The 26,274-nt window shown below is 49.8% G+C and overlaps 1 protein-coding gene and 1 long non-coding RNA gene across 2 annotated transcripts in view; one reads left to right on the forward strand and one right to left on the reverse strand.

Annotated features, from left to right (window-relative positions):
• syne1a (spectrin repeat containing, nuclear envelope 1a) overlaps positions 1-26,274 on the reverse strand; it is a 123,783-nt gene that overhangs the window by 10,274 nt on the left and 87,235 nt on the right. The window contains 39 exon segments of the mRNA XM_077017736.1: positions 373-535; positions 3,215-3,381; positions 3,758-3,916; positions 4,999-5,154; positions 7,050-7,175; positions 8,282-8,476; positions 8,964-9,201; positions 9,286-9,380; positions 9,535-9,682; positions 9,866-10,020; positions 11,572-11,718; positions 12,153-12,335; positions 12,771-12,975; positions 13,055-13,188; positions 13,282-13,452; positions 13,544-13,699; positions 13,819-13,974; positions 15,869-16,045; positions 16,183-16,332; positions 16,639-16,821; positions 17,107-17,239; positions 17,389-17,585; positions 17,741-17,872; positions 18,076-18,249; positions 18,360-18,560; positions 18,708-18,827; positions 18,922-19,023; positions 19,180-19,404; positions 19,585-19,743; positions 19,977-20,102; positions 20,277-20,427; positions 20,560-20,654; positions 20,863-20,994; positions 22,377-22,577; positions 23,460-23,633; positions 23,913-24,116; positions 24,309-24,470; positions 24,577-24,699; positions 25,567-25,707. Coding sequence (XP_076873851.1) covers positions 373-535; positions 3,215-3,381; positions 3,758-3,916; positions 4,999-5,154; positions 7,050-7,175; positions 8,282-8,476; positions 8,964-9,201; positions 9,286-9,380; positions 9,535-9,682; positions 9,866-10,020; positions 11,572-11,718; positions 12,153-12,335; positions 12,771-12,975; positions 13,055-13,188; positions 13,282-13,452; positions 13,544-13,699; positions 13,819-13,974; positions 15,869-16,045; positions 16,183-16,332; positions 16,639-16,821; positions 17,107-17,239; positions 17,389-17,585; positions 17,741-17,872; positions 18,076-18,249; positions 18,360-18,560; positions 18,708-18,827; positions 18,922-19,023; positions 19,180-19,404; positions 19,585-19,743; positions 19,977-20,102; positions 20,277-20,427; positions 20,560-20,654; positions 20,863-20,994; positions 22,377-22,577; positions 23,460-23,633; positions 23,913-24,116; positions 24,309-24,470; positions 24,577-24,699; positions 25,567-25,707 — 6,216 coding nt within the window.
• Positions 890-8,287, forward strand: LOC143523353 (uncharacterized). Its single transcript, XR_013133317.1, has 3 exons — positions 890-1,305; positions 7,345-7,814; positions 8,120-8,287. It is a non-coding gene; the product is annotated as an uncharacterized LOC143523353 (long non-coding RNA).

Raw genomic sequence — 26,274 nt, forward strand, 5'->3', positions numbered from 1 at the left:
GTCTACGGCCGTGCAGTGGTCATCCCTCAGTGCCTCACATGACGGAGATAATATTTCATATCGTGGGAGTGTGTGCGCGTGTTTGTTTGTTTTTTACCCGTGCTTGTGTAGTTACGTAAGCGTTTTATGTGTTTTTCCTGTATTGTCTTTGTTTGGAGAAAAACACTGTAGTTCAATTAATGAATAAACTGAAACTGAAATCCATGCATGTCAAACGCTACTTTGTGGTGGTGTGCATTTCAGCATGTTTGTACATGGTGTGTGTGTGTGTGTGTGTGTGTGTGTATTTGCTTTTCAGCATGTTTGTGCATGGGTGTGTGTGTGTGTGTGTGTGTGTGTGTGTGTGTGTGTGTATGCGCATGCATGTCCTACCTGCTGCTGGCTGAGTTTTTTCTGGATTTCACTGGTGTCACAAGTGTCGTACACTATTGGCCGGGAGAGCTCGGTCTCGATGTGAGCCAGCCAGGATCGTAGGCTGCTCATGTTCTTATCCAGCTGTTGCACAGCCACTAAAGTCTCCCTAAGCTTCTTTACCCTGCAGAGGGAGAGAGAGGGAGGGAGAGAGAGAGAGAGAGAGAGAGAGAGAGAGAGGAGAGAGAGAGAGAGAGAGAGAGTGTGTTCAAATAGGACTCAACCTTAGAAAACTTTGAATCTACAAAAAATTGTAACTTAGGCCCCTGGCAGCGTGTGAGTTTTGTAGCTCTGATCGGATCATTCTCATATTTCTAGGTCAATGTTTAAGGAGAAGAACTACGAGCGGATGCGTGTGAAAAGCAGCGTGGCGTGAAGCTGCCCAGGCAGAGAGCCGTGTGTGTGTGTGTGTGAACCGCACCGTCATATCTATTTAAAGTCCACCACACATGCTTACAAATACAGCCTGCTGCACGTCTCCACTTTCACTCATCTCTCAAAAGCTGTGAATCAAACACCCTCTTCTCGTTTTAATACTCGCAGAACCCACACTCAGGATTTCACTTTGTGCAACAACAAAATGAGACCCGAACTTTGTTGTAGCCAACGGCGATCACAAAGATCAACGTGAGGGTTGCGGTTGCCAGTGACGAGACAAAACACCCTCACGTGGCCTTGGAAAAACAACAATCCCCTGGTTCTGGTCTTGCTTGCCAAGCCCGATGTACAAGAACAACCATGGCAGCAAACAGCTCAACAGAAGCATGGTGGCGTTTCTCCACAGCGTCCGTGCTCAAGGTCGGCGTCAGCAGCACCACAGCAGCAACATCTCGAGATACAACCACATCTCTGGAGCTTCTCAGACACAACGGCGCTACAATGAACTCTACGCAGGTGAGTGAACAATCTCTGTGGTAAACATCAGCATTACTGTGGTAAACAACTCGGCGCCCCTCCCACCAGCGCAGGTGAATTTAAGTGATTGAAGAGGTGAACGGAGAGAGAGGTCCTGCCTGCTCACGTCGCAGTCACAGTCGGGCAGTTCCGAGGCTCGGCTTGGGCACCGGGCCATGGTCTCCGCGCCCACGTCCAGCACCATGGGGCTAAGCTTCCCTATTTCCGATCGAACGCACGAGAGAAAACAGGAAAAACCCTCCGACGCCTTCAAACTTCTCGTTCGTCTAAGCGGCAGGTCGCCCAGGCTTCCTCCACCTCCTCCCGCTGTGTGTGTGTGTGTGTGTGTGTGTGTGTGTGTGTGGCATGTGAGAGACAACTGCTCTTGAGTAAAGGCATGTAGCTATGACTGGTGGCTGAGAGTGACAAGTACTGCTGCAGCTAAAATAAGACTACAGTCATTAGCACATGCTGGCCAGAGCACTGTAACATTACTGGGCATGAGTGTGTGTGTGTGTGTGTGTGTGTGTGTGTGTGTGTGTGTCTAACCCTAACCCTAGAGACTCTAGGTCGAGTATTTTAGGAATATTATTTGATGCTATATTTTGGGAATACTAAGGCTGACTTTCTGAGCTATAAAAGATATAAAATTAAACAGAAACTAGACGGCTGACTGTATAAGAATGACCTCGCTACTTAAGGGAAGGCGGGGCACAGGCATGATGATGGAATGGAAGAAAGACACGCCCCCACATCTCATTTGATACTTCACAGACCCAGACCAACCAATCAGAAGAGAGGAATCGGGTATGTTTCTGATTGGTGGGGGGAAAAAAACTCCTGCAGCGCCTCAATCTCTTTGAAGATAACCCTGCATACCACTCAATCCAGTCTAAATACTGGGACCAGCATGACCACCATGGACTAGCTCTATCTGACTGGTTAACAGGCATGTCCCAGCCACTCTCCTGAAGAGATCAAAAACTGTTCCTGGGTGCCATGGAGACTTTAATGAGAAGCCCTACGGCGTTTAGATGTTTACTTTGCAGACTCTGTATTGTCATTCCATAAGGCTTATAAGCTACTCTTAGAACTTTGATAGTAAGTTAAATGCAACGTTATTCATTGTTTGGGAGGGAGGGGCGGAGCCAAGTGGAGAATGGGTGGAGCTACTAACAAAGGAGCCACCATGGAGCTTCAACTTGAGAGTTCTCCAAGCAGGCCTTGAACTTTGAACCTGCAAGATCATAAATATGTGCTCTACCTCTGCACCATGAGTACTAGTGGGAACGACACCCCTAAGGATTATGACCAATCGGGGAAAAGAGACATGGCGGCCTTAGATGGCACGTACAGGACTGTACAGGCAAAAGGTGAGAAAAACCAAACAAGAGAGACGCAAAAACAGCCTAGTCACACAAAAAACAGCTTTAAAATGCTGCACAACTTTCCACTGGGCTCCTTTCTCTTCGACTTTAAGTACCACACCGCTCCCCCCTCAAGAAGGTGTGATTCCACGCTCCAGTTTGCCTGGCCTACCGAACCCAGCTGGTGTGTACGACCAGCAGGTGTGTATGATCAGAACCGATTAACCCAAAGGACCCTGGGAAGTGGTTGTTGTTGGGGCGTAGCACAGGGGTGGTGGTGTTGGGGCGTAGCACAGGGGTGGTGGTGTTGGGGCGTAGCACCGGGGTGGTGGTGTTGGGGCGTAGCACCGGGGTGGTGGTGTTGGGGCGTAGCACCGGGGTGGTGGTGTTGGGGCGTAGCACCGGGGTGGTGGTGTTGGGGCGTAGCACCGGGGTGGTGGTGTTGGGGCGTAGCACAGGGGTGGTGGTGTTGGGGCGTAGCACAGGGGTGGTGGTGTTGGGGCGTAGCACAGGGGTGGTGTTGTGGGGCGCGCCACACCCACCGGGCTGCAATGAGGTCCAGCAGGTGCTGCCAGCGCTCGTTGGCCTTGCTGAGCTTGTACTGGATCTCGGCCGCCTTGCTCTCGTGGCTGGACCGGGCCAACCTCTCCCCCATCTGCTCCAGGTGGAGCTTGTTCTCCTGGGCCACCGAGATCTCCTCCTGACAGTCCTGGTTCACACATGCACGCACACACACACAGATAGACACACACAAACTTTACTGTTGCTCTGTTTGATTACTACACAATGATGCATTAGTCTATGAGAATTATTGTGGGTGGCAATGTTTAAGGCTAAAGCTTAATATCACAATTACAACTGAACAAAACACATTTTGTTAAATATACATTTTTTTTTATTGTCCATTGGTAGAAACAAATGAAACTAAAAATTAAATGAAAAATTGAGCTGTCACTAAATTATAAGAATAATGGAAATAGGAAGACCAAACAGTTAGAAGGCAAAACGAGAAAAACAATGACAGATAAAACCACAGAATGATGCTAGGTGATATACATGACCTTAACTGCAAGAGAACAACTGACCTTTGTGAGTTTCTTGATCATCTCCTCGATGGTGATGTCTCCGTTCTGTGAGACCTTGCTCTCCATGTGTGTGAGCCACTCACACAGCTCACGGTTCTTCTCGTTGAACACGACCCACTCGTTCAGTTTCTCACTCACCTGCTGCCTTCGCAGAGCCAGCTAGACACACACACACACACACACACACACACACACACACACACACACACACACACACACACACACACACACACACACACACACACACACACACACACACACACACACACACACGTGAGGGAGGGGCTTCGTTATCCTTTCTCGGGACACCGACGCCCCCAGGGGGAGGTGCTTCCTGGAGTAGATATGCAGGATGAAGAACAGGAAAGCGCAAATGATGGAAGAACCACACCGAGTGAAAAGGCAAGACAGGAAGAGAGAGAAATGCTCCAGCCATCCACACGCCCTCCTGTTTAAACTCTGTTCATCACACAGGGACCCCCTGTCCCATAGAGGGCCTTCAAGCTTCTGTTGGGCTTCTCTATGTCCTGTTATATCAGAGCTCACGCCCCTACTACGCCCAGGAAGGGGCAGGTCATGTTCTTAATAATACTGTTGAGAGGACACCGTGTTTATAGGTAAATATGGTGAGAATTGTTTTCTAGATTAATATAAACCAATGTATATGTACAGCAATAGTGCAAACAGCAGAGGTGGACATTGCAGATTTTGGGAATATCAACTCTAAAGCTGTTCTGCGATGATCTTGCTTCACAGAGCTGGTTTCTCCAGTGGCTTTGCACTAATTAGTAAATCCAGGAAGCTTCAGCAAAGTCTAGTGGAGGACCGTTAGAACAGGGAGCGTCCATCTCTGGTAAACACGGGCAACAGGCCAGAGAACAGAGTCTAGAGAGTGGTGACGTGTTCAGAAAGGAGCGTTTGTAGCAAAACGGACAACAGAGGTGGCCTTCACCTTTGACAGTAACTTAGCAACACAGTGAGAGATGGAGCGTCTAATCAGACACAGATAGATATGTAAGGCAGAGTCTACCTAATACTGACACTTGAAGGAGGTATTTGATAATCAAGCAGACATGAAAACCTTACAGTGTCTTGGAAATAAATCCATTTCGAAATATTTTCTCTATGAATTGTGTGCAGGTGTTTTTTGAGAGTGAGAGGGTGTGTGTGTGCATGTGTGCGAGTGTGTATACGTGTGTGTGTGTGTACGTGTGTGTGTGTACGCGTGTATGTGTGTGTACCTGATGGCAGGTCTCCTCCCACTGTCTCTGCAGAAGCTCCAGGCGTTCCTGTAGCACAGTGAGGTCATCACTGCTGAGGTCACCTGAGAGAGAATCTCTGAGCATACACAGGGTAGCGAGGTCATCAGCCCAGCCCTCCGTGCTGCCCTCCAGTTCCTACAACACACACACACACACACACAACACAACACAACACACACACACACGAGAGAAATGTTCAAATACACATTGTGACAGTAAACAAATGTGTCTCTCCATTCTAAACTCAAAACAAGCTTAACACACACATCTCCAGATAAAATGCTTCAGCTGAACTCTTGCATCCTGCAAATACGCTGCCCAGTGTACCTTTGCATTTTGGAACAATATTATATAACAACAACCACAACAATAATATTATATAAGAATAATAACAATAGTTTAATTTATTAATAATTCATTTACATTCTTTCACTAATATGTAGCAGTTTAAATGAAATATTACGGTGGTGTGTTTCATTCAGTATCGACAACAAGGGACCGATTATGAACTACAAACCCAGGTGTACAGGCTGAGCCTGTTGGCGTGAGGGTCCAGGCCTCACCTCACCTCACGTCACCCCCTCACCTCACCTCACGTTACCTCACCTCACCCCCTCACCTCACGTTACCTCACCTCACCCCCTCACCTCACCCCCTCACCTCACATTACCTCACCTCACCCCTCACCTCTCCCCCTCATCTCACCTCAAGTTACCTCACCTCATGTTACCTCACATCACGTTACCTCACCTCACCCCCTCACCTCACGTTACCTCACCTCACGTTACCTCACCTCACATTACCTCACCTCACCCCTCACCTCTCCCCAAGTTACCTCACCTCATGTTACCTCACATCACGTTACGTTACCTCACCCCCTCACCTCACATTACCTCACCTCACGTTACCTCACCTCACCTCACCCCCCTCAAATCACGTTACCTCACCTCACCCCCTCACCTCACGTTACCTCACCTCACCCCTCACCTCTCCCCCTCATCTCACCTCAAGTTACCTCACCTCATGTTACCTCACATCACGTTACGTTACCTCACCCCCTCACATCACGTTACCTCACCTCACCCCCTCACCTCATGTTACCTCACCTCACCCCCTCACCTCATGTTACCTCACCTCACCCCCTCACCTCATGTTACCTCACCTCACCCCCTCACCTCACCCCCTCACCTCATGTTACCTCACATCACGTTACATTACCTCACCTCAGCCCCTCACCTCACCTCATGTTACCTCACATCACGTTACATTACCTCACCTCACCCCTCACCTCACATTACTTCACCTCATGTTACCTCACCTCACCCCCTCACTTGACCTCACCCCACCTCACCTCCTCACCTCACCTCTTCCCCTCACCATGCTAACCAAACATCCACCAAACAAGGAAAACACAGCCCAGGGCTTTTAGCAGGTAGAATGTAGAGAGCACCAGACTGCACCAGACAGCTCTGGAAGCTCTAACCGCCATGTCTGAGAGACTCTAACCGCCATGTCTGAGAGACTCTAACCGCCATGTCTGAGAGACTCTAACCGCCATGTCTGAGAGACTCTAACCGCCATGTCTGAGAGACTCTAACCGCCATGTCTGAGAGACTCTAACCGCCATGTCTGAGAGACTCTAACCGCCATGCCACAGCAGACTCGGCACACGGCTGTTGGGAACGATGTACAGATGGCTGGCTCATACCCCCCTCCCCCTCCACCTCCTCCCCCACCTTCACACAGCTCCACCCACTCCACCCGCATCACACAGGAAGCGTAATCTCTGTCCCCCATGAAGGGAGTATGGACTTCAGCGCACACACACACACACACACACTCACCCACACACCCACACTTTTAGCATGGCTATGGACATGTCTACACATGTGCCAGTCACGGAGGGGCAAGCCACTGTTTAAAAACCTTTTGCCGAGATGAACCATGTTGGAGCTGCTGCAGAACTGAGGTTTCAGAACCCCGCAGCACTGATGGAGTCGGGCCGGGTTGGGCCGGGAGAGCGTTCGTACCTTACAGCGGATCTGCTCACTGTGCAGCTCCTCGTGGTGTTCGGGTAAAGGCACGGAGAGCTTCCTCTTAAACGCCCGCAGCTTCTCGTGAGACACTGCGATGCCCTTCTCACACTGCTCCCAGTCCTACACACACACACACACACACACACACACACACACACATGGAGAAAGGGCTCAAAAAACAAGAAATGGCATTTACGCAGTGACTTCAGCGGAGTCTAAACTAACGTGTAGTTTTCCTTTGCTGCTGACACAAGGTTTTAATGTGAGAATGTGTCTCTCTCTTCTGTAGGTTAATTAACAACAGCGCAAGCGGACACATCTTCACATTCAGCTCTAATACCGAGTAGAAAGGTTTACCAGAACATGGTCAGAGTTGAGATAAGGACAGAAGGGAAGGAGAGAAAAGGAGAGGGAGAGGAGAGAAAGAGAGAGAGAGAGAGAGAGAGAGAGAGAGAGAGAGAGAGAGAGAGAGATGCCCAGCCTGCAGACGCACAGCACTGTGGTACCTTCCATCACAGTATCCGGCAGAAGACACGAAGGTGCTGGAGAAAGAGAGGAATTACAGAGGAAGAGAGAGAGGAAGAGGAAGAGAGAGAGGAAGAGAGAGAGAGAGAGAGGAAGAGAGAGAGGAAGAGGGAGAGAGAGAGAGGAAGAGGGAGGGAGAGAGAGGAAGAGGGAGGGAGAGAGAGAGAGAGGAGCTTTCTTGCCTCGTTCAGTCCTCCTGTTGGATGATTCTCTTCCCATCAGTGCTGGATCACGGTACACACGCAAAGCCTCACTCGCCTTTCACACCACTACATAGCACACGCCATTTTGCCTCTGACTCTCTCCCTCTCTCACTCGCTCTCTCCCTCCCTCTCTCTCCCTCTCTCACTCGCTCGCTCTCTCCCCTCCCTCTCTCTCCCTCCCTCCCTCTCCCTCCCTCTCTCTCCCTCGCTCTCTCCCTTTCTCTCTCTCCCTCTCTCACTCGCTCTCTCCCTCCCTCTCTCTCCCTCTCTCACTCGCTCTCTCCCTTTCTCTCTCTCTCTCTCTCCACCACTGAAAATCTCCCTCGCTCCCTCAAGCTGTCTCCCCTATTCATCTGTTCAGCTCTTAAGGCTCCTGCTGAAACTCCCCCGCTCTGTTCGTTCTGATCCAGCAGAGCAGAGCGGACCCCGAGTGTCTGGGCTGGGCGGACCCCGAGTGTCTGGGCTGGGCGGACCCCGAGTGTCTGGGCTGGGCGGTACCTTCAGCAGTGAGAGCAGCTCTTTCTTCCTCTCGTCCAGACGCATGCTGGCTCCCCTCCACCGCTCCTGCAGGTCCGTCAGCTCCGTCTGCAGGAGCGCCTCCGCCCGGCCATCCGCCGACAACAGCAGCTGTCGCCCGGCCTCCACCGCCAGGATGTAGCTGCCCTGCTGTCTCTGGAGCACCCGCTCCTTCAGCTGGGGGGGGGGGGGGGGGGGGGGGGGGGGGGAGTCCGTTAACAGAATCTAGAGCTGACGTGCTTCTAGATACTGTGGATTTTGTAGAGCGTGTGTGGTTCTAGAGCCCCGTGTGTGCACCTCTAGACACTGTGTGTTCATGAAGCTTGTGTTTTTCTAGAGCATGCGTGTTTCTGTAGCGCTCTCTTTTCTAGAGCCTTGTTTTTGTTTATATTTTCTGGAGCCTGTGAAAAGGGCCTGAATGGCTCTGGATTACAAATGGCTGCTCACCTACGTGGAGTATGATTGGTGTCACACATGGTGAAGAGGTTTGAAGGCGGATGTTTCCACTGCTCTAGCACACCTGATCCAGTTCTAGAAGGGCTTAACAAGGACCTGACGAGAACCCGACCAGAACCCGGGTCAGGTGTGCTCAACAGGGCAGCGGAGACAACCCGTGCCGTTCTTGAAATGTGTACGCAGGCACCGGGTTTTTGTTTCTGTTCACCTGGATGTGGTAGAGGATTCGACGGGCCTGTTGCAGGGCCACCCTTCCTCCCTGTGGCTCCTCCTCCTCCGATTCTAGCCACGCCTCCTGCAGCCAGAGACTCAATTTCTCTGCCAGCTCAGTGTAGCGCTGCCATTGGCAGACGAGGGCGTCGATCACGCCCCGCCTCTGCTGTGCCAGACGCACCACCCCCTGCCACTGGTTACTCAACAGCGCCAGCTTCAGGCCAAAGTCGTCTCTGCAGGCCAACAGAACAGTCAGTGCCACACTCACTGACAAGTGGTGTTAAATGTGATTACATTTGAAGAGGGTTGAGACCAACCTGTCCTCCACTTGACCCTGATTCAACAGCTGATGGCCGTCACCGATTATGGAGTAGAGAATCTGGTGCCGACTGAACATTTCAGCCTGGAAAAGCTACACACACACGCACGCGCACACACACACACACACACACATATACATGTATTTGGGATATTTACACATTTAGTGCTTGACTGTGTTCTTGTTGACTTGACTGTGTTCTCTCTCTCTCTCTCTCCCTCTCCCTCTCTCCCTCCCTCCTCTGTACCTCGTGCTCTCTCTGCTGCTCCAGGAGACTCTGGTAGTTCCCCGAGATCTCAGACGCCAGTTTCCCCTCCACCTGTGTGAGGAAGCTCAGCCAGGCCTCACACTTCTCCAGGAAACTCTGTCTCTGCAGAACCAGGGCCTGCAGCTTACTGCGCACACACACACACACACACACACACACACACACACACACACACACACACACACACACACACACACACACACACACACACACACACACACACACACACACACACACGAATGTTCATGAGCATGAATGCAGAGTACACATGCATAGCTGAGCTTTAGAGTAACTGTGGCTGAGATCGGACCTGAATCTCTCGGTGGTGTGTGCGGAGGCCGAGGCCCAGGTTCTGTTGAGCTGCTGCAGGCGTCTGATCTCCTGGTCGCTCAGAGGAAGCGTGTAGCCCACGGCATTCAGCCGCTCCAGATCAGGGGACAGGAGACTGAGCTTCAGGAGCTGGGTCTGTACATCACACACACACACACGCCGTCATGCCCAACCTGCCTAACACACCCCGCTACACACAGCCTCCCTAACGCACCCCGCTACACACAGCCTCCCTAACGCACCCCGCTACACACAGCCTCCCTAACGCACCCCGATACACACAGCCTCCCTAGCGCACCCCTCTACACACAGCCTCCCTAGCGCACCCCTCTACACACAGCCTCCCTAGCGCACCCCTCTACACACAGCCTCCCTAGCGCACCCCTCTACACACAGCCTCCCTAGCGCACCCCTCTACACACAGCCTCCCTAGCGCACCCCTCTACACACAGCCTCCCTAACGCACCCCTCTACACACAGCCTCCCTAACACACCCCTCTACACACAGCCTCCCTAGCACACCCCTCTACACACAGCCTCCCTAGCACACCCCTCTACACACAGCCTCCCTAGCACACCCCTCTACACACAGCCTCCCTAGCACACCCCTCTACACACAGCCTCCCTAGCACACCCCTCTACACACAGCCTCCCTAGCACACCCCTCTACACACAGCCTCCCTAGCACACCCCTCTACACACAGCCTCCCTAGCACACCCCTCTACACACAGCCTCCCTAACACACCCCTCTACACACAGCCTCCCTAACACACCCCTCTACACACAGCCTCCCTAACACACCCCTCTACACACAGCCTCCCTAACACACCCCGATACACACACCCTCCCTAACACACCCCGATACACACACCCTCCCTAACACACCCCGATACACACACCCTCCCTAACACACCCCGATACACACACCCTCCCTAACACACCCCGATACACACACCCTCCCTAACACACCCCGATACACACACCCTCCCTAACACACCCTCCCTAACACACAGCCTCCCTAACACACAGCCTCCCTAACACACAGCCTCCCTAACACACAGCCTCCCTAACACACAGCCTCCCTAACACACCCCGATACACACACCCTCCCTAACACACCCCGATACACACACCCTCCCTAACACACCCCGCTACACACACCCTCCCTAACACACCCCGCTACACACACCCTCCCTAACACACCCCGCTACACACACCCTCCCTAACACACTCCACTACACACACCCTCCCTAACACACCCCGATACACACACCCTCCCTAACACACCCCGATACACACACCCTCCCTAACACACCCCGATACACACACCCTCCCTAACACACCCCGATACACACACCCTCCCTAACACACCCCGATACACACACCCTCCCTAACACACCCCGATACACACACCCTCCCTAACACACCCCGATACACACACCCTCCCTAACACACCCCGATACACACACCCTCCCTAACACACCCCGATACACACACCCTCCCTAACACACCCTCCCTAACACACCCTCCCTAACACACCCTCCCTAACACACCCTCCCTAACACACCCTCCCTAACACACCCCTCTACACACACCCTCCCTAACACACCCCGATACACACACCCTCCCTAACACACTGTTCTATGCTCTGCAGGAATAAGTAGTTCTCATGGTAGTTTCCTCACCTTCAGTTTCTCCATGCGTTCTTGCAGAGACGAGAGTTCTGCAGACCTGTCCGGGTCCGACTCCTTCAGAACCTCCTCCGCTTGCTTGGGCCACTGGCTCAGAGCATCCAGCTTCTCCATGAAGCTCTCGTAGTCCTTCATGCCCGCCTGGCCAAGAGCGAATAAGAACATGTGGTCATAACTGCCCAGGCCGTGTGGTGTTCACCACTGATGGCTGGTTTGATGAGGGTTTTACATTTTATGATGTGAAAAGTATGAAGTACTTATGAAACATTCACAATATATATACACACTATACTATATACTATATATAAATACTATATATAGTAGTTGGCAGTTCTTTATAATAAATGTCACAGAAGGAATTGAAGGTGTGCTAACTTGAGATTTTTCAATCAAATTGGGATTCACAACTAATAAAAACTTATTACAAAACAAAAGACATAAAACATGTTGTGACAGTGACTGTCACTTAGAATGATGTGTGTGTGTGTGTGTGTGTGTGTGTGTGTGTGTGTGTGTGTGTGTGTGTATTACTAGCAATGCTTGCTAGCAGCAAAGAGCTCAAGGCTAACTCTAACCTCTAGCAGAGACTTCTGTCTCTGGAGGGCGTGTCCCACTGTTGCCAGGCGCTGGTTGAGTGACAGGTAGTCTGTGTGAACGGTTGCCATAGCAGACGGCTCCACTTGAACCCTCAGCTGTTCCTCCACCTCCGTCAGCTGCTGTAGCGTGGACAGGACCGCGCCGTGGGTCTTCAGCAAGTCCTGTAGAAACAACACACAGTCTCCCTCTTACTATACGCACGTGGCCACAGAAACACTGGACCACACTCCTCATTAAAACTCTTCTAGACACAATATTGATTCTCGTGTTTATGAGAAATATACGCAAGTGCCATGTTTAACTATTTCAGTTGCAGTGAGTTCCTAGAATTGTTAACAGTGAGAGACTATTTGACCATGACTGGAAGCTTAATCATTTACATCATTCTGTCACAACTGAATTATGATTAAATTAGGAAATGACAATGTGAAACATTTATTAATTTTATTATTGCACAGATTGGAAATGTAAAATATTCATGTTTTTTTAAGCTCATGTCATAAGTCGTGTACATCGTTATCAATCACAGTTAATCACAGTAATGGTGATAATTGGCTAAAGAGGTCAGATGGGCTAAAGAGGTCAGATGGGCTTACGTTGCAGTCATGGATCCAGGCTTTCACTTCCTGTTCTGTGATTTCCCTGTTGATGGCGCTGTTGAGCAAACGCTCCGCCCTCTCCTCTATCCTCTGGACGTCTGTGCTGCTGTTCTCATGAAGCTCCTTGTAGCGCTGCCATAGCTGAAGCAGACACTTACTGCTCCTCAGCTGGTCTGAGATCTTCTCCACCAACGAGTTCCATCTGCAAACAGCACAGAGATCCGCTTAGAAGCTGCACCGAGGTCAGCTTGGCGGATTCGGATGCTGCTCTGAAGGCTCACCTGTGGTTGACACCAGTGAGGGCTGTGTTGAGGGCATCAGCCGCTGAAGGGTGGCAGTCTCCCAGGAGCTGCTCGGTGAGAGACCCAAGCTTCTTCAGGCTGCTCTCCTGACATTCCAGCTCCTCCTGGAGATTCTGAGAGCAGGCACCAAACACACGCGTCAGAAGAGCATCAGAAGAACATCAGAAGAGCATCAGCAAGCCACCTGAAGGGACCAGTGGACCCACCTCTAGGTTCTCCACCTGGACAAGCACAGCCTCTAGGGAGCCGGTGAGGAGGCCCAGCCGGGAAACTGCATAGCGGCCTTCCAGGAGATAGCCCTGGATCTCCTCGGATGCTCTCTTGTACAAACTCCACTGCTCCAGAACTGCACGCAGACCTGCCTTCAACTGCCCAATCTACACACATACATATAATACATGTTCATATACACTGCCAAACCTTTTAAAATAAATCTGTCTGTTGCAGCGAAGTATGTCCTATGCTCACCAGCTGGTCTAAGTTGGCCCATGATTGGTTAAGCCCCTTAAGGACTTCCATGACGGCATTGCAAGTTTCTTCTTTCTTGTCCTGAATGAGCAGGTATCCTTTCTCTTCCACCTTCTCCAAGTCCTTCTCCTTCTCCTTCACCAACTCCTCCAGCTCCTGACAGACACAGAATGCCAGTTTTTGTTAGAAGTCTGCAGCGAGCATGTGTGTACATGCAAGCTCATCTACTTGATCAATCGTATTTTGTAGCCCCAGCTGGCACATATAAATGGTACCTGGCAATCTTTCAGCAGATTCTGGGCTGAGGCGACGTCCTCGATCCTGGGTTTCTTCTTGAGTTTTTCTTCCTGTGTGCCAATCCAGGTTTTCAGGGTCTGCACCCCATTTTCGTAGTCCATCCAGCTCTCAAGAAGACCTTCCAACAGCTGGATCTTAAAACACAGTGAGGCCCAGTACAGGATGCAATCAGAAATGTGAAAGAAACCACTTCACTATGACAGAACGTCTACGAGTGTTGTATATGTATGTAGTTGTACAGATAATGCCATGAAAGCATTCCGAGTTCTGCTGACGCCATGTCATAATCGATGTCTTTATTAATATCTATACTCAAAGATTCCATAGATACGTGGGTCATAGCGTTCCCTGAATCTGGCCCTTTAAACATTGTCCATATTAGGAAACGTGAACAATAAATACAGGTTTACATTCTTGCCTACGTTCGATTTGTACGTTCGTCTGTCACGAAGATTTACGCCTGCTGCTCCCCTCGTGTGATTGGGAGATTCGTGTGTCATTTATCACAACATGGCCAATACATGAGCTTAAGTATATTCAAGTATCCGCCCCTCACGCAAGAAGGCAGAAAACCTGGCGCTAACTAGCGGAATTGGTTTGCATATTATATTTTGCAAACTGTTTTTTTCTATACTGTATTTACGATCAAAGCGTATCTAAATCTAGGGTCACGCTTAACGACGAAAACTGCTTTACGACGGAAATTTCAGTCTCTAACCCCGTCGTTAAGCGGGGACTCACTGTACATTTAACTGAACTGATCAGTTTTGAACGGTGTCTGTAGCGTTTCATGCGCGACAGATTTGGCTACAGATAAAGACGCTACAGATTATATTGTCGATTTATGTTTCTATGCATAAATAAGAGCTAGACTTTAATTATCCATCACAGCAAATGGCATTATCTATGTCCAAAGCCACACTGGCTCAAGTGTTAATTATTTTAAATAAAATGCACACCGGCTATAACGAAGTTCACCTCTGACCACAATTTCGCAGTATTAGGTTTAAATATCTAGTTAGGACAAAACTAAAGTTCTCAATGAACTAAGTTAAAATCACTGTAACTCCGGAATATCATCTGTAGCGTCTTTATGCGTGTGCAAACGAGGGGAGTCGGAATTCGGCACAACACATGTTGGTTTGAAAAAAATGTCTCCGTCGTGCCTGCTGCTTGCATGTGTTAAATGAAAATGAGCACTTTAATTCTTCTTTGATTTACAACTTTGACCTACCACCTGATTCACTTTCTGCTCCACCCCTGACGGGTGAAGAAACATCTACAGAAAAGCATCTACATAAGCCGCATGGTTCAAATCGTGGGGAAAAAAGTAGCGGCTCATAGTCTAGAAAATACGGTAGTGATGACTTCTGTTTTTGACTTTTGTGTGAAAGTATATTTCTCCCCCATTTGCACACATTAATCTTGACATTTTGATACTCCATGAAGCTTGATATGTAATAAAAAAAATAATTGATCAATTATATTTTATCTCAGTCCCTCAGACCACATTTGTATGCAATAAGTGACTGTAAAAAATATTTTTATGCATTTGTTTACACGTTTCTACACTACTTTATTTAAATATTTCACAATTTTTGTGAACACATTTATAAACGTTTTTCAGGATGATTACCGGTAATTTGTTTCAGTAAAGGTATGTAATTTCATATAATTTCAGATTAGGACCATATTATTTATTTTATTCATGCCGTACTCTAGGTCAAATGTAACCTTGTTAGGATTAGGGTTGAGATTGTTGTAAACATTCCGATATGTAATATATGGGTAAAATGCTACAAGTATGTATGTAACTAAGTATGTTTAGAGACAAATTAATGAAAACATGCTTAAACCGAAAAAAGGCACGTAGACCTCAGACCTACTTTATACGGCATTGCATCATGTATTGGAACTTTGCAAAGATCTGTGTGGATACACGTGTAACGCTCCCAGAGGAACGTTCACCAGCACACTGTCCACATGTGCGGTCCAACTTCCTGATCTGGCGCAGGTGGAGGTGCTGACCTTTTCGGTAACGAGTCCCTGTAGAATCTGCCAGCGGCGGTTCATGGCTCCCAGCTGCTCGGCAAAATCCGTCTTGTCTCCGCGCTTCCCCTCCACATCCTGACTGCTGATCTGAAGAACCGACTGGTTCACGAAGTCCACCGTCAGCTGCTTGCAGGACAGGTCGATGTGGAAGCCCTGCAGGCGGTGAGAGGAAGCAGAGGCTCCAGGAACAGCACCTCACACATTCTCATGCTGATAGTGACTTGGTTTGATTACATTATTATTTTACATGTTGTACATGACTCGGTATATTAGGACGTTTATTCTATTACCTTGTATTTTTGGATGTAGGTCTGCACCATCTCAGAACCCACTGCCTCCATGATCTTGCTCTGATCTTCTTGTATGGTGTTTTCCATGATCGAAATCCAGCTCATCAGCTCTGTGATGGCATGACGAGACGCCAGTTTCTCCATCTGCAGCTGCAGCGTTCAAAAGGAATCACCACAGTTAGCCAGGATTCTAATTCTTTGAACATTTTTTATCCGGTTTTCATGGGTTTTATGAGCTGGAAACCCAAATTATATAAAAATAAACAAATAAATACTTTAAATCGTTTAAGTTGTGGGCCCTGAATCTATAATCTATGAAATTTCAACTTTTTGAATGGAACTATGGAAATCAATGAACTTTTCCATGATATTCTACGTTTTTTGGAATGACTCCGTATTGCAAATTTCCCACCATGATTCGTCGTGCACAGAGGACGTTGGTCCATCTGCCCTCACCTGGTGGAGCTTCTCCTGGACGACGGGGATGCGTGTGAGGAGGTCGGCCCACTGCGTGTCCACCTGGGCCAGGTGCGAACGCACCGCTGCCGTGTCCACCTTCTTCAGCCTCAGCAGCTGGCCGCCCCGGCTCAGCACGGACGAGCGCAGGGAGGACTTGGCGTCAACCTCTTTGGAGAACTCCTGCGGGGAGACGAGACGGACAGACGCAGGGCGGGGTGAGGCCTGTTTAGTGGGTATCCATCTGGGAAGATCACAATTTCTGCTGTGTGTTTTTGTCACGGATGTAACTGGGATGTTTGTGTGGAATATTGGGCGTGACTCAGCTTCCCGAAAGCACTGTAGTGTTCATATCGTCTATTAAACATGGCTGAGATTGCAGCATCTTTTGGGAGAACTCTTGGGGATCCCAGAATGACGAATAGGATCACTTGAGGAGACTCCTCCTGTCTTTGAAGAGTTCCTCACCAGAAAAGCATGGAGGTGGTCTCGTACGGTCTCCAGCTCCTGAGGGACCGTTACAGACTGAGCGCTCCAGAAGTCGAGCCGGTCTAAAGCTGAAGCCAGCCACTGGCCCAGCTCCACGGAGTCACTCTGGTACCTGTGAGGAACAACACGTCAGAAACGTTCACACAGCAAGAAACAACTGGGTGCAAGGGAACCTGGAGAACGTTTGCATCAGTCTCCATCGACTCAAAACGTGTGGTGATGTCAAGACACGTGAGACAGAAACGGGATGTGTGGACAGACCTGGTCCAGTGTTTGAGGGTGGAGTCCAGGCGGTGCAGTTCCTTGTTGACCTTGGTGGTGCAGCTGAGCCAGTGTTCTCCCAGCTGGGTGAGCTGGGCCTCCAGCTCAGAGCAGCAGACACTCAGCAGAAGTCTTTTCCCGTCCTCCAGGACCTGATAGAGCTGCTGCTGACGCTCTGCGAGACCGCTCTTCAGATGCTACACCAGGGAGGGAGAGGAAGAAAAACACAGAAACGATGTTTAGAAGTTCTATGCAACATTTTATGTTAATTAACTGCCGAGACGATTGTGAACTCCATTAAATGGTTCTTTCTGGCGGAGCAGGTATGGACGCCCCATGGGCTGCGCTGTACCTGGTAAAGTGTGATTCTCTCACTGAGTCGCTCCTCCGTCTCCTCCACCAGTCCCACGGTGGGAATGCTGCTCTCTACTGCCTCCAGCTGCCTGTACAGAGCCTGGTAATCTCCCGCCAATCTGCTCCACGACTGAACCACATCAAACACACAGTTCGGCAATCAGAACTTGCTTGATCTGATACTTGCGCAATAATCTCCATCACGGATATGCATCGTGTACTGTGTATATACACATTCATCTAACTTAATTCGTTTCAGGGAACAGCCAATTTTGTCACTCTTCAAAATAAGCATTTTTTTTTTTACACACACACACGCACACGCACACACACCTCAAGAATGCCCTCCAGCTCCACCCCTCTCCGGTGAGCCTGTTTGAGCACAGCCTGTGCGTGAGCTACGGTCTGCTCCAGGGCCTGCACCTCCCTCTGCACCACCACCCTGCTGACCTGCCTGAAGGAGGCCTGCGTCATCACCACATGGGCCTCCAGGCCCTGGAAAAACTCCTGCACACAGGACACAAGCGCCCGTAAGTCACCGCTGGAACTGACCAGTGAATGACGGACCAGCTATGATGCAACTTCATATGAAGTGAGCATTGTGGGATGAGAATTACTTTGTGCTTGTCCAAGAGGACCTGGACTTCATGGACTGAGCCCACGGTCATCTTGGGGTCAGCGGCCATCTTGTCCTGTGCCGTATCTACAAGTTCCTGGAGGTCCTGTAAGGCTTTCTCGTACTGGGCCTTCAGAACCATTGTCTGGTTCAGACCACTCCGCCTCGAACCAACCATCTCAACCAGCTCCTCATACATGTCCTACAGACACACAGCATCGGGTAGTCCAGTTAGACAAGAGCAGTGTTCTGTCCTGACCTTAACACAACACTGGAATGTATGTGGTTGAACTAGTCAACAACAAAACAACAACAACAACCAATCCAGGCAGATAAACAGCTGTGTTACCTGCAGTTTGAGCAGTTCCTGTGTGGACACCGGGTCTGACTGCAGGTTCTCTCCTTTACTTCTCATCTCCGACACTCTCTGCTCAAACTCCCTCAGACTGTCCTCGGCCTCCGCCAGTGTCTGTGAACGGCACGCCCAGAGATCACACACAACCCTTGATGGATACGACACCAGAGCCACGGCCAAAGAAATCTGTGTCACGCGTCCTTCTCACCTCCATCTGCTTGGAGGCGGGGCGTTCCACAGCTCCAGACATCTTCTGCAGCAACTGTTGCTTTGAGTCACTCATAGCATCAAACAGCGACCTTAATTCAGTCTGAGGAGCCGCGTACGAGAGAGAATAAACAAAGATATGGGATGAAATATATAACTAGGCGTGGCCAGCGTGTACATTCATGTAAATACGAATACAGCCGCCACACACAAAAACACACGTGCACCCTCAACCACACCCTCAACCACACCCACACACCTGGACAGTGCTGTGTTCCTGCAGTCTGCCTCTAATACTGTCACATCTCTGCTCCATCAACGAGCCCGCCACTTTCAGCCTCTCCTCCAACCCCTCCAGAGTTTCCTCGATCAAGACACTCTCTCCTCCATCACGTCCTCCACCCCACAGCTTCTCCGCACCTCCAAGCACCTCCCGACACTTCCCCACCTCCCCACTAACATTCTTCAACTCCTTATTTAAGCCCTGCAGGAGCAGAGGGGCAGGTTAGTCCATGTTAGATTCATTTATCATCTCTGAATTACAGCAGAGCGATGAAGTATTTGCTAATCTTAATGTACTTTCATCAGTTAAGTCATCCACTACAATAAGATTTTAGGTAATTCATCTTAGTTTTTTGACACAGTTGTAGAAATCATGTCTCACCTCCAGATGACAGAGCTGCATCTCCGGGTCATCGGTCAGCAGCACAGGACCGGACAGCAGGCTGTTCTCAGCACCGTCCAGCCAGGAGGAGGCTGAAGATACAATCTCATAAAGAGTCTTCTCCAGAGCCCGAGCCTGTTTATCATCAGCTCCCCCTGCCTGTGAGGAGGACACACAGCACCAACATATCAGTACAGTTCATAAAAAGATGAGTAAGAAGCCAAATATTTAGGTTAGGGTGACCAAACGTCCATATTTCCCGGGACATGTCCGTATTTCACGTTCTGTACCGGGCGTGAAATACGGACATGTCCCGGGAAATACGGACGTTTGGTCACCCTAATTTAGGTACTACTGGTTAAGTTAGGAAAGGCTAACCAGTTTACCAGTACCTTAGCTACATCCTCCATTTCTTGGACAAAATTCTCAAATAGAGTACTGGGGGATGGGCTGTCCTGGGTCAGCACATCCCCTCTGAACATGCCTGCTGGACTGGACACTCGTGAACGCTGATACACCTACAAGAGAAGACACAAATAACATGTTTTCTTACTTCGGTTCCATGCTAATCATGTTCATGACACAAATATATGCTCCCGCCGTTAGGCCGTTCTGTACAGATCCTATATTAATGCCCCTTCTCCTGCTGAATGTGGCCGTGGGGGGCTGTGGCACCGGGATTGGCTACCTACCGAGCTGAGCTGCTCCTGGTGAACAGTGTTGAGTAACAGCTGCTGCTTGTTGTGGAGGTCCCTACTCAAGTTCTCCCACTTCACGTCCATATGGTGCTCCGTGTTCATACTTTCAGACTGCTCTGCCACGTCCTGCTTGTCCACGGCACGGCTGGAGGTGGACAGAAGGACGACGGGCAGGACAGAAGACACAGATCTGTCATTTTTGTGGTCAAAACGGAGGACGACATGTGTAAGCGGGGGGGGAGCTGATTGGCTCCTCAGACAGGAGGGCGGAGCTCACCTGTCTCCATTGGTTTGTTGTGAGAGTAGCTCCTCCCCTCGGCAGGCCACAGACTGCATCAGTTTCCTCTGGTCCTCAAGCTGGGCCTCTAATTCCTGCACAGCACAAAGCTAAGCTATGAATCTGGTCCAAAAAATCACCAACACAAGAACATGTGGATGAACGAGGATGAAGACTAAGGGTGATCGGGCCTTTTCTGTAGCAGCACCGAGACTCTGGAACACTGGGTCTACGGCCCCCACCCTCTCCTGTCCTGTACACGGTCAGGTAACACGGTTGCAGCAGTCGTGGACGGGCTCGTACCCTCTGCCTCTGCATGGTGTCCTGGTGCTGCTGGCTGCGGGTGGAGCGGGCCTGACTGAGCCAGTCCAGCACGCTGGGGCTCTGAGACAGTGACGGGTCTGGCTCGTTCTCCTCCTGCTCCAGCAATGAGTCCTGGACATGCAAACATAGACAACACCACGTTAAAACAGCACGGCACACATGACACCAGGCACATTTCGTTTTGAGGATGAATGAAAATGGTAATTTTTTGATATTCCAGAAAGTACTGAAAGGATCAGATGTAGTAATTAGTTTGAAGTACTGCACTACTAAGGTTGTGAAAATATGGTTGCTCTAGAACAGGGGTGGGCACACTTTTTTATTCGCGGGACACAATGAGTTCAAAAATTTGACGGAGGGGCCGGGTCAGGAGCATTTGGACACGCAATTCAATTTATAATTTTTATACATTTCAATTGAAGGTGCAAAGTTGATGAAATCAACATTTACTGGAAAAAGATCAATGGAACACTTTCAACATTCAAAACGTATTACCTAACGAAATACTCAAGCTCAATAATTTCAAATTGTTTAAAACATTTTTGTTCATAACACAGGAGAGAAACTGCCAACCTCTGAGCAGCAGTAGCCGCTCATCCTTCTGTTGACTGTTTGCTATCGTAGTTTACATGCTTCGTAGCAAAGTGACGGCTGATATTGTACTCTTTGAAAACTGCAACCGTTTCTTGGCATATCAGACATACAGCCGTTGATCGCACCTCAGTGAAAAAAAATATATTTTAAACATTTTTATCGAAGGGCGAAAACGGCAGCGCGAAAGTTACACTCCAACAGAGGTCAATGTGTGTGGACTAATGCGCCATCTATTAGGGTAACGAGGGTATTGCAGGGGAAAGGGTGTTAAGGGGAAATGAATGAGGTTTTGAACAAGTTCGGCGGGCCGGATTGAAAAGCCTAATCCCCATGTCTAACTTTGCCCATGTCGGCTCAAGAAGAAGGCCTCAACATATTAAACATAGCAAGGGTTTAAATGTACAGAAATATGATGATTTTACACAGCATGTACAAGTTGAGTGGTCTAGTATTCACACTGAGGAACCAGCTAGCACTAGCGTGGCTTGAGGAACCAGCACTATCCAGCTCAGCTGGACAGTAGGGGCATACAGCAGCTACTGCTCTATTGTTCACCCCCCTCACAAAGCCCTGACTGTTGGGACCAAATAGTGTCTCAAAAAAGTGTGACGCACATCCAATAAAGGGCAACATGGCACAACAGTTGAAGAAGACAGCCAAGTGTACGCCGTGAAACCATTTCCATGGCAGTGCACTGTGCTTGACTACTTATTAGCTACAGTTTAGATGTAGACATGAGAGTACCACACAGATTCTCCCCGTCGTAGGATATCGGGCATAAATACACAAGACAAGTTCACGTGGCTTTATGAGATGGCACGTGTGGAGTTTGGGTGAAGGGGGGTGGGCGGTTGGTCGAGGGGGGCGGGGCAATTGTATGAGGGGGCGGGGCAGCTCACCTGTATGTGGGTGTGTTTGTCCTGCAGGATTCGCTGCAGCTCCAGGAGGCTGGACTTGAGGCCCTGCAGCTTGTTGGCGAGGTGCTCTGCGTCGCCCCTCGTGCCCGCCTTACCCGCCTTGCCCTCCAGTAGAAGACTCTCGCTGTGCACGGACAGCTCGGACAGAAACAGCACCTTCTGCTCGATCTCCAGCAGCATGTTCTACAGGAGGGACACCAGGAGAACACGGAGCTGAGCTGAGGACTCTGATGGTCTGGAGACTGGTGTGAAGAAGGCCTAGTCTGATACAGCTGACCATGTGACTTCTGGGTCTAAACTTAGTTTGTCTTTGTTGTTTATAGAGGACAGCAAAGTAAAGTCATTACAGATTATATCTTAGCAATGATAATCTCTGCAATAATTCTTTGTCACATGATCCGATATGCAAGCACACACATTCACGCATGCCTGCACACGAAGGTTTATTCATCCTCTCTCTCAGTTCTCTTATTTCTCATAGGGAAACCCTGTGTTCATCCCCTCTGTCTTTCAGTTTGTATGTGGACTTCTTCAGAAGAAAAACATCACATGACTAGTTGTGACAAAGCTTAAAGATACTATAGCAGACAGGATATGCACGTGAGACTGTGCTAATCTGGAATGTGAGAGTGTTCTGTGGTAATCTTCTTAATCTGCACCACTCTGCGGGACTGCAGGACAGGAGTAGCTGGAGAACATCATCAGGAATTATGTGGGAAAGTACATGTAGCCCACTGGATATAATCTCAAGTGGCTCCACAGAAATGAATTAAAAGGGCTTGAAACTCTCCGGCTTCCCCAGCAGACAGCGTGGGGCGGGGGGGAGGGGCCATTATCCCGCAGGCCAGCAGGACAAAAGCCACTTAAGGCCAACTAATCAAATTCTCCACATGCAGAACGAAGTGCACAGCTTCCAAAGTAAAACAGCCTGGATCGCAAAGTGCCATAATCACTCTGAAGTTGATTATCGCGCCTTGAGAAACGTTCTCAGGAAGAAACAGGGCGAGGACGACCAAGAACACGAACGTTCAGTGTGTCCGTAGACACTACGGTCCCGCCGCTCACCTGACAGTCAATCAGTTGCTCCTCCATGTCCATGTCCTCTGGATGCGGCTTGAGGGCGGAGTTAAGCGTGGCACGGGTGCTGAGCAGCCAATGGTCAAGCTCTTCTGCCTCGCTATGGTAACGCTGCAGGGCCTGTTCCTGTCTCTGTTCTTCCAGCTGTTCGTTAAGTCGCTCCTGTGGAGGGTACAGAGATAGGTCATTATTCTCCAGCTTTTTTTTAACACTCCTTTAATCACCGCACCGTCTTATGCCCTAATTCTGCACCTCTTTAGCACAAATACATTACTTACTGGAAAAAAAGACAAGTTATCATAAGGGACCATAACCTAAGATGTAAGAAATGACTCTACAAAAATGACACCACACATGCAGGCGCATTACACGCTTCGTTAACCGAGGATCGGAGACGTCTCTCTGCACGTTGACTCCGCCCCCAGGAGGCGGGGAGCTCACCTCGAGGAGTTGGCTCTTCCCGGAGGCCTTCATGCGGATGGTGGCCATCCGCTCGCCCAGCACGTTCAGGGTGGAGTGCAGCGCCAGGCGGTCGCCCGCGTCCTGCTCCGGGCTGCAGGCGTCGTCCTGCTGCAGCTCCTCGGAGAAGCACTCCTGCAGGGCGCCGATCTCGTCCTGAAGCATCAGGACCTCGTCCATCAGGGCCTGCAGCATAAGCGTCAGAGTGAGAAAAGAGACGTTCTCTTCCCGAGGAACCTGAGAACTTGGGGGACTCCAGGGGACTCCTGGGAATGCCCTTGAGAGGAAGAACAATTCAGAGGGAGAACTGGTGGAGAAATCATGAAGATGCCCGGACCCCAGTGCCTGAAACCAGCCCGGACCCTCCTCCCCGTTCACCTGGTGCGCTGCCATCTGGCTCTCTGGGCTCTTGGCCGGTTCCAGACCCTCGTTGAGGGAGGTCTCGATGGACTCCATCTTGGTGGAGATGGACTGCAGAGCCTCCTGGTAGTGCTGTTGTCTCTCCAGCGCCTCATAGAGACTCTTCTGCTTCTCACTGATCTACAAGAGCACGATAGAGAGAGGGAGAGAGGGAGAGATTGAGGGAGCGGCAAGAGAAAAGGGAAGACGTAAACGCAGGGCGTGAGAATGACGAGCGACCACTTACCACGTTTTTCAGCGTTTCCCACGAGCGCTGCAGGTCGTCCAGGTTAGCGGAGGCGCTGGACTCCATGGAGGGATCGAACAGCTCCTGTAGGGGAGTGCGGTTCAGCGGGACCCTTCCTGGAGTCTGGACGACAGACACGAGAGTGAGCAGACCCATCCCACCTTTACAAAACTGGCGTGCAGACAAGAAATATCTGTCTACACTACCATTTGCATTATTTCAAACTGTTATTTCACACTGTTAACACCTGAGTACATAGCCAGAGGTTCACATACAGGACAACAAACACCAGGGCTGGGTTCAGTCATCCGGCCTTATACTCCACACTTTCAGATAAGTATTTGTTTGAAGTATTTGAAGTATTTGTTACTAACATCTTAATTCCCGTATCGAACAGAAATTACATTCCGGTTCATTGTTTGCAAATGTTTATATACATGAAACATGGATAAACAATCAACGATTCTGAAACAAAAAAAAAATTTTTCTTCAGAAAACATTGTTAGCCACCTTACAAATGACCGACATTATGATTGCACGCAGATGACATCATCCTTAGTCTTTTCGCTTAAGCTATTCCAGTATTCCGCAAAAACTACAACTGTGTGTTTGTGAGTGTGTGCAAGGAAGAAAAAGAGAAGGACGTGATACATTCCAGACCTCCTGACATCAGTCCTTCCCACCTTATCTAGGGCCCTGACTCTGTCTGTGGTCTTTGTCCCACCCCCCCCCCCCCACTGTGTCCTGTCCAGCTCAGCCAATCAGAAGTCAGGGCTGCCCGTTCCCTCCCGTGTTAGCCATTGACAAATAGGTGGCAAACTGCCTGCGGATAAAGAAGCAAGCGTTGGTGAAAATAAGGGAACTGGGTTTAAAAAAAAAAGTTCACAGCTTGGGAGCAGGTAGAGAGGCCCGACCCAAAGTGTCAGGGAGGGGTCGGGGGGGGGGGGGGTCAGCGGGGCCGGGGGGCTGTGCAGCGGAGGCGGGAGGTACCTGGTTAAGGGAGGCATCAGCATTAGGCCCAGGAGAAGGGGACCTACAGGCGGGAGGGGAGGACACCTCGCTGTTGGTACCCTCCTCACCGGACTCCTCCGTTACAGGGGAGAGAAGGGTGTGACAGCGACCCGCGGTCATCTAGCCAACGCAACACAGAAAGCCGGAGTTAGAGAGGAGGTCCCCAGGGAGCACACACACACACACACACACACAAAGCAAAGAAGGGAGAAAATCCCGTGAGAGGAAGGAAGGAAAAAAAACAGCAAGCAGAGAGAAAGCAGGAAGAGGGTGGGAGAATGGGTAAACTGGCAAGGACACGAGGAGACTGTGAGGGCCTCTAAGAATATATTCATCTCCCAGAAAGTGATGAATGAAGAGGAGAGGTGGAATAAGAGAGCAGGGACAGGCAGAGGGGACGGGGCAGAGGGGGACAGAGCACAGCCCGCCACGCTGGTTCACAGCGGACACCACATGACTAAGCTCTTTACAGGAGCGCCATCATTCTAAAGGAATGGATTTTACTGGCCAACGAGAGCAGAGTCTCATCACTCACACACACACACACACACACGGAATAACAAAGAAGTCAAAAACATTGAAGAACTGGCAATCTGAGCCAAGCTGAACCGTTATAGCTCTGAGCCATGATGCTAAAATTAGATTTCTCCTAGCTCAAGTACTGCAACGCTACCTTCCACACACACA

Source organism: Brachyhypopomus gauderio, chromosome 9 (assembly GCF_052324685.1).
Source record: "Brachyhypopomus gauderio isolate BG-103 chromosome 9, BGAUD_0.2, whole genome shotgun sequence".
Lineage (NCBI taxonomy): Eukaryota > Metazoa > Chordata > Actinopteri > Gymnotiformes > Hypopomidae > Brachyhypopomus > Brachyhypopomus gauderio.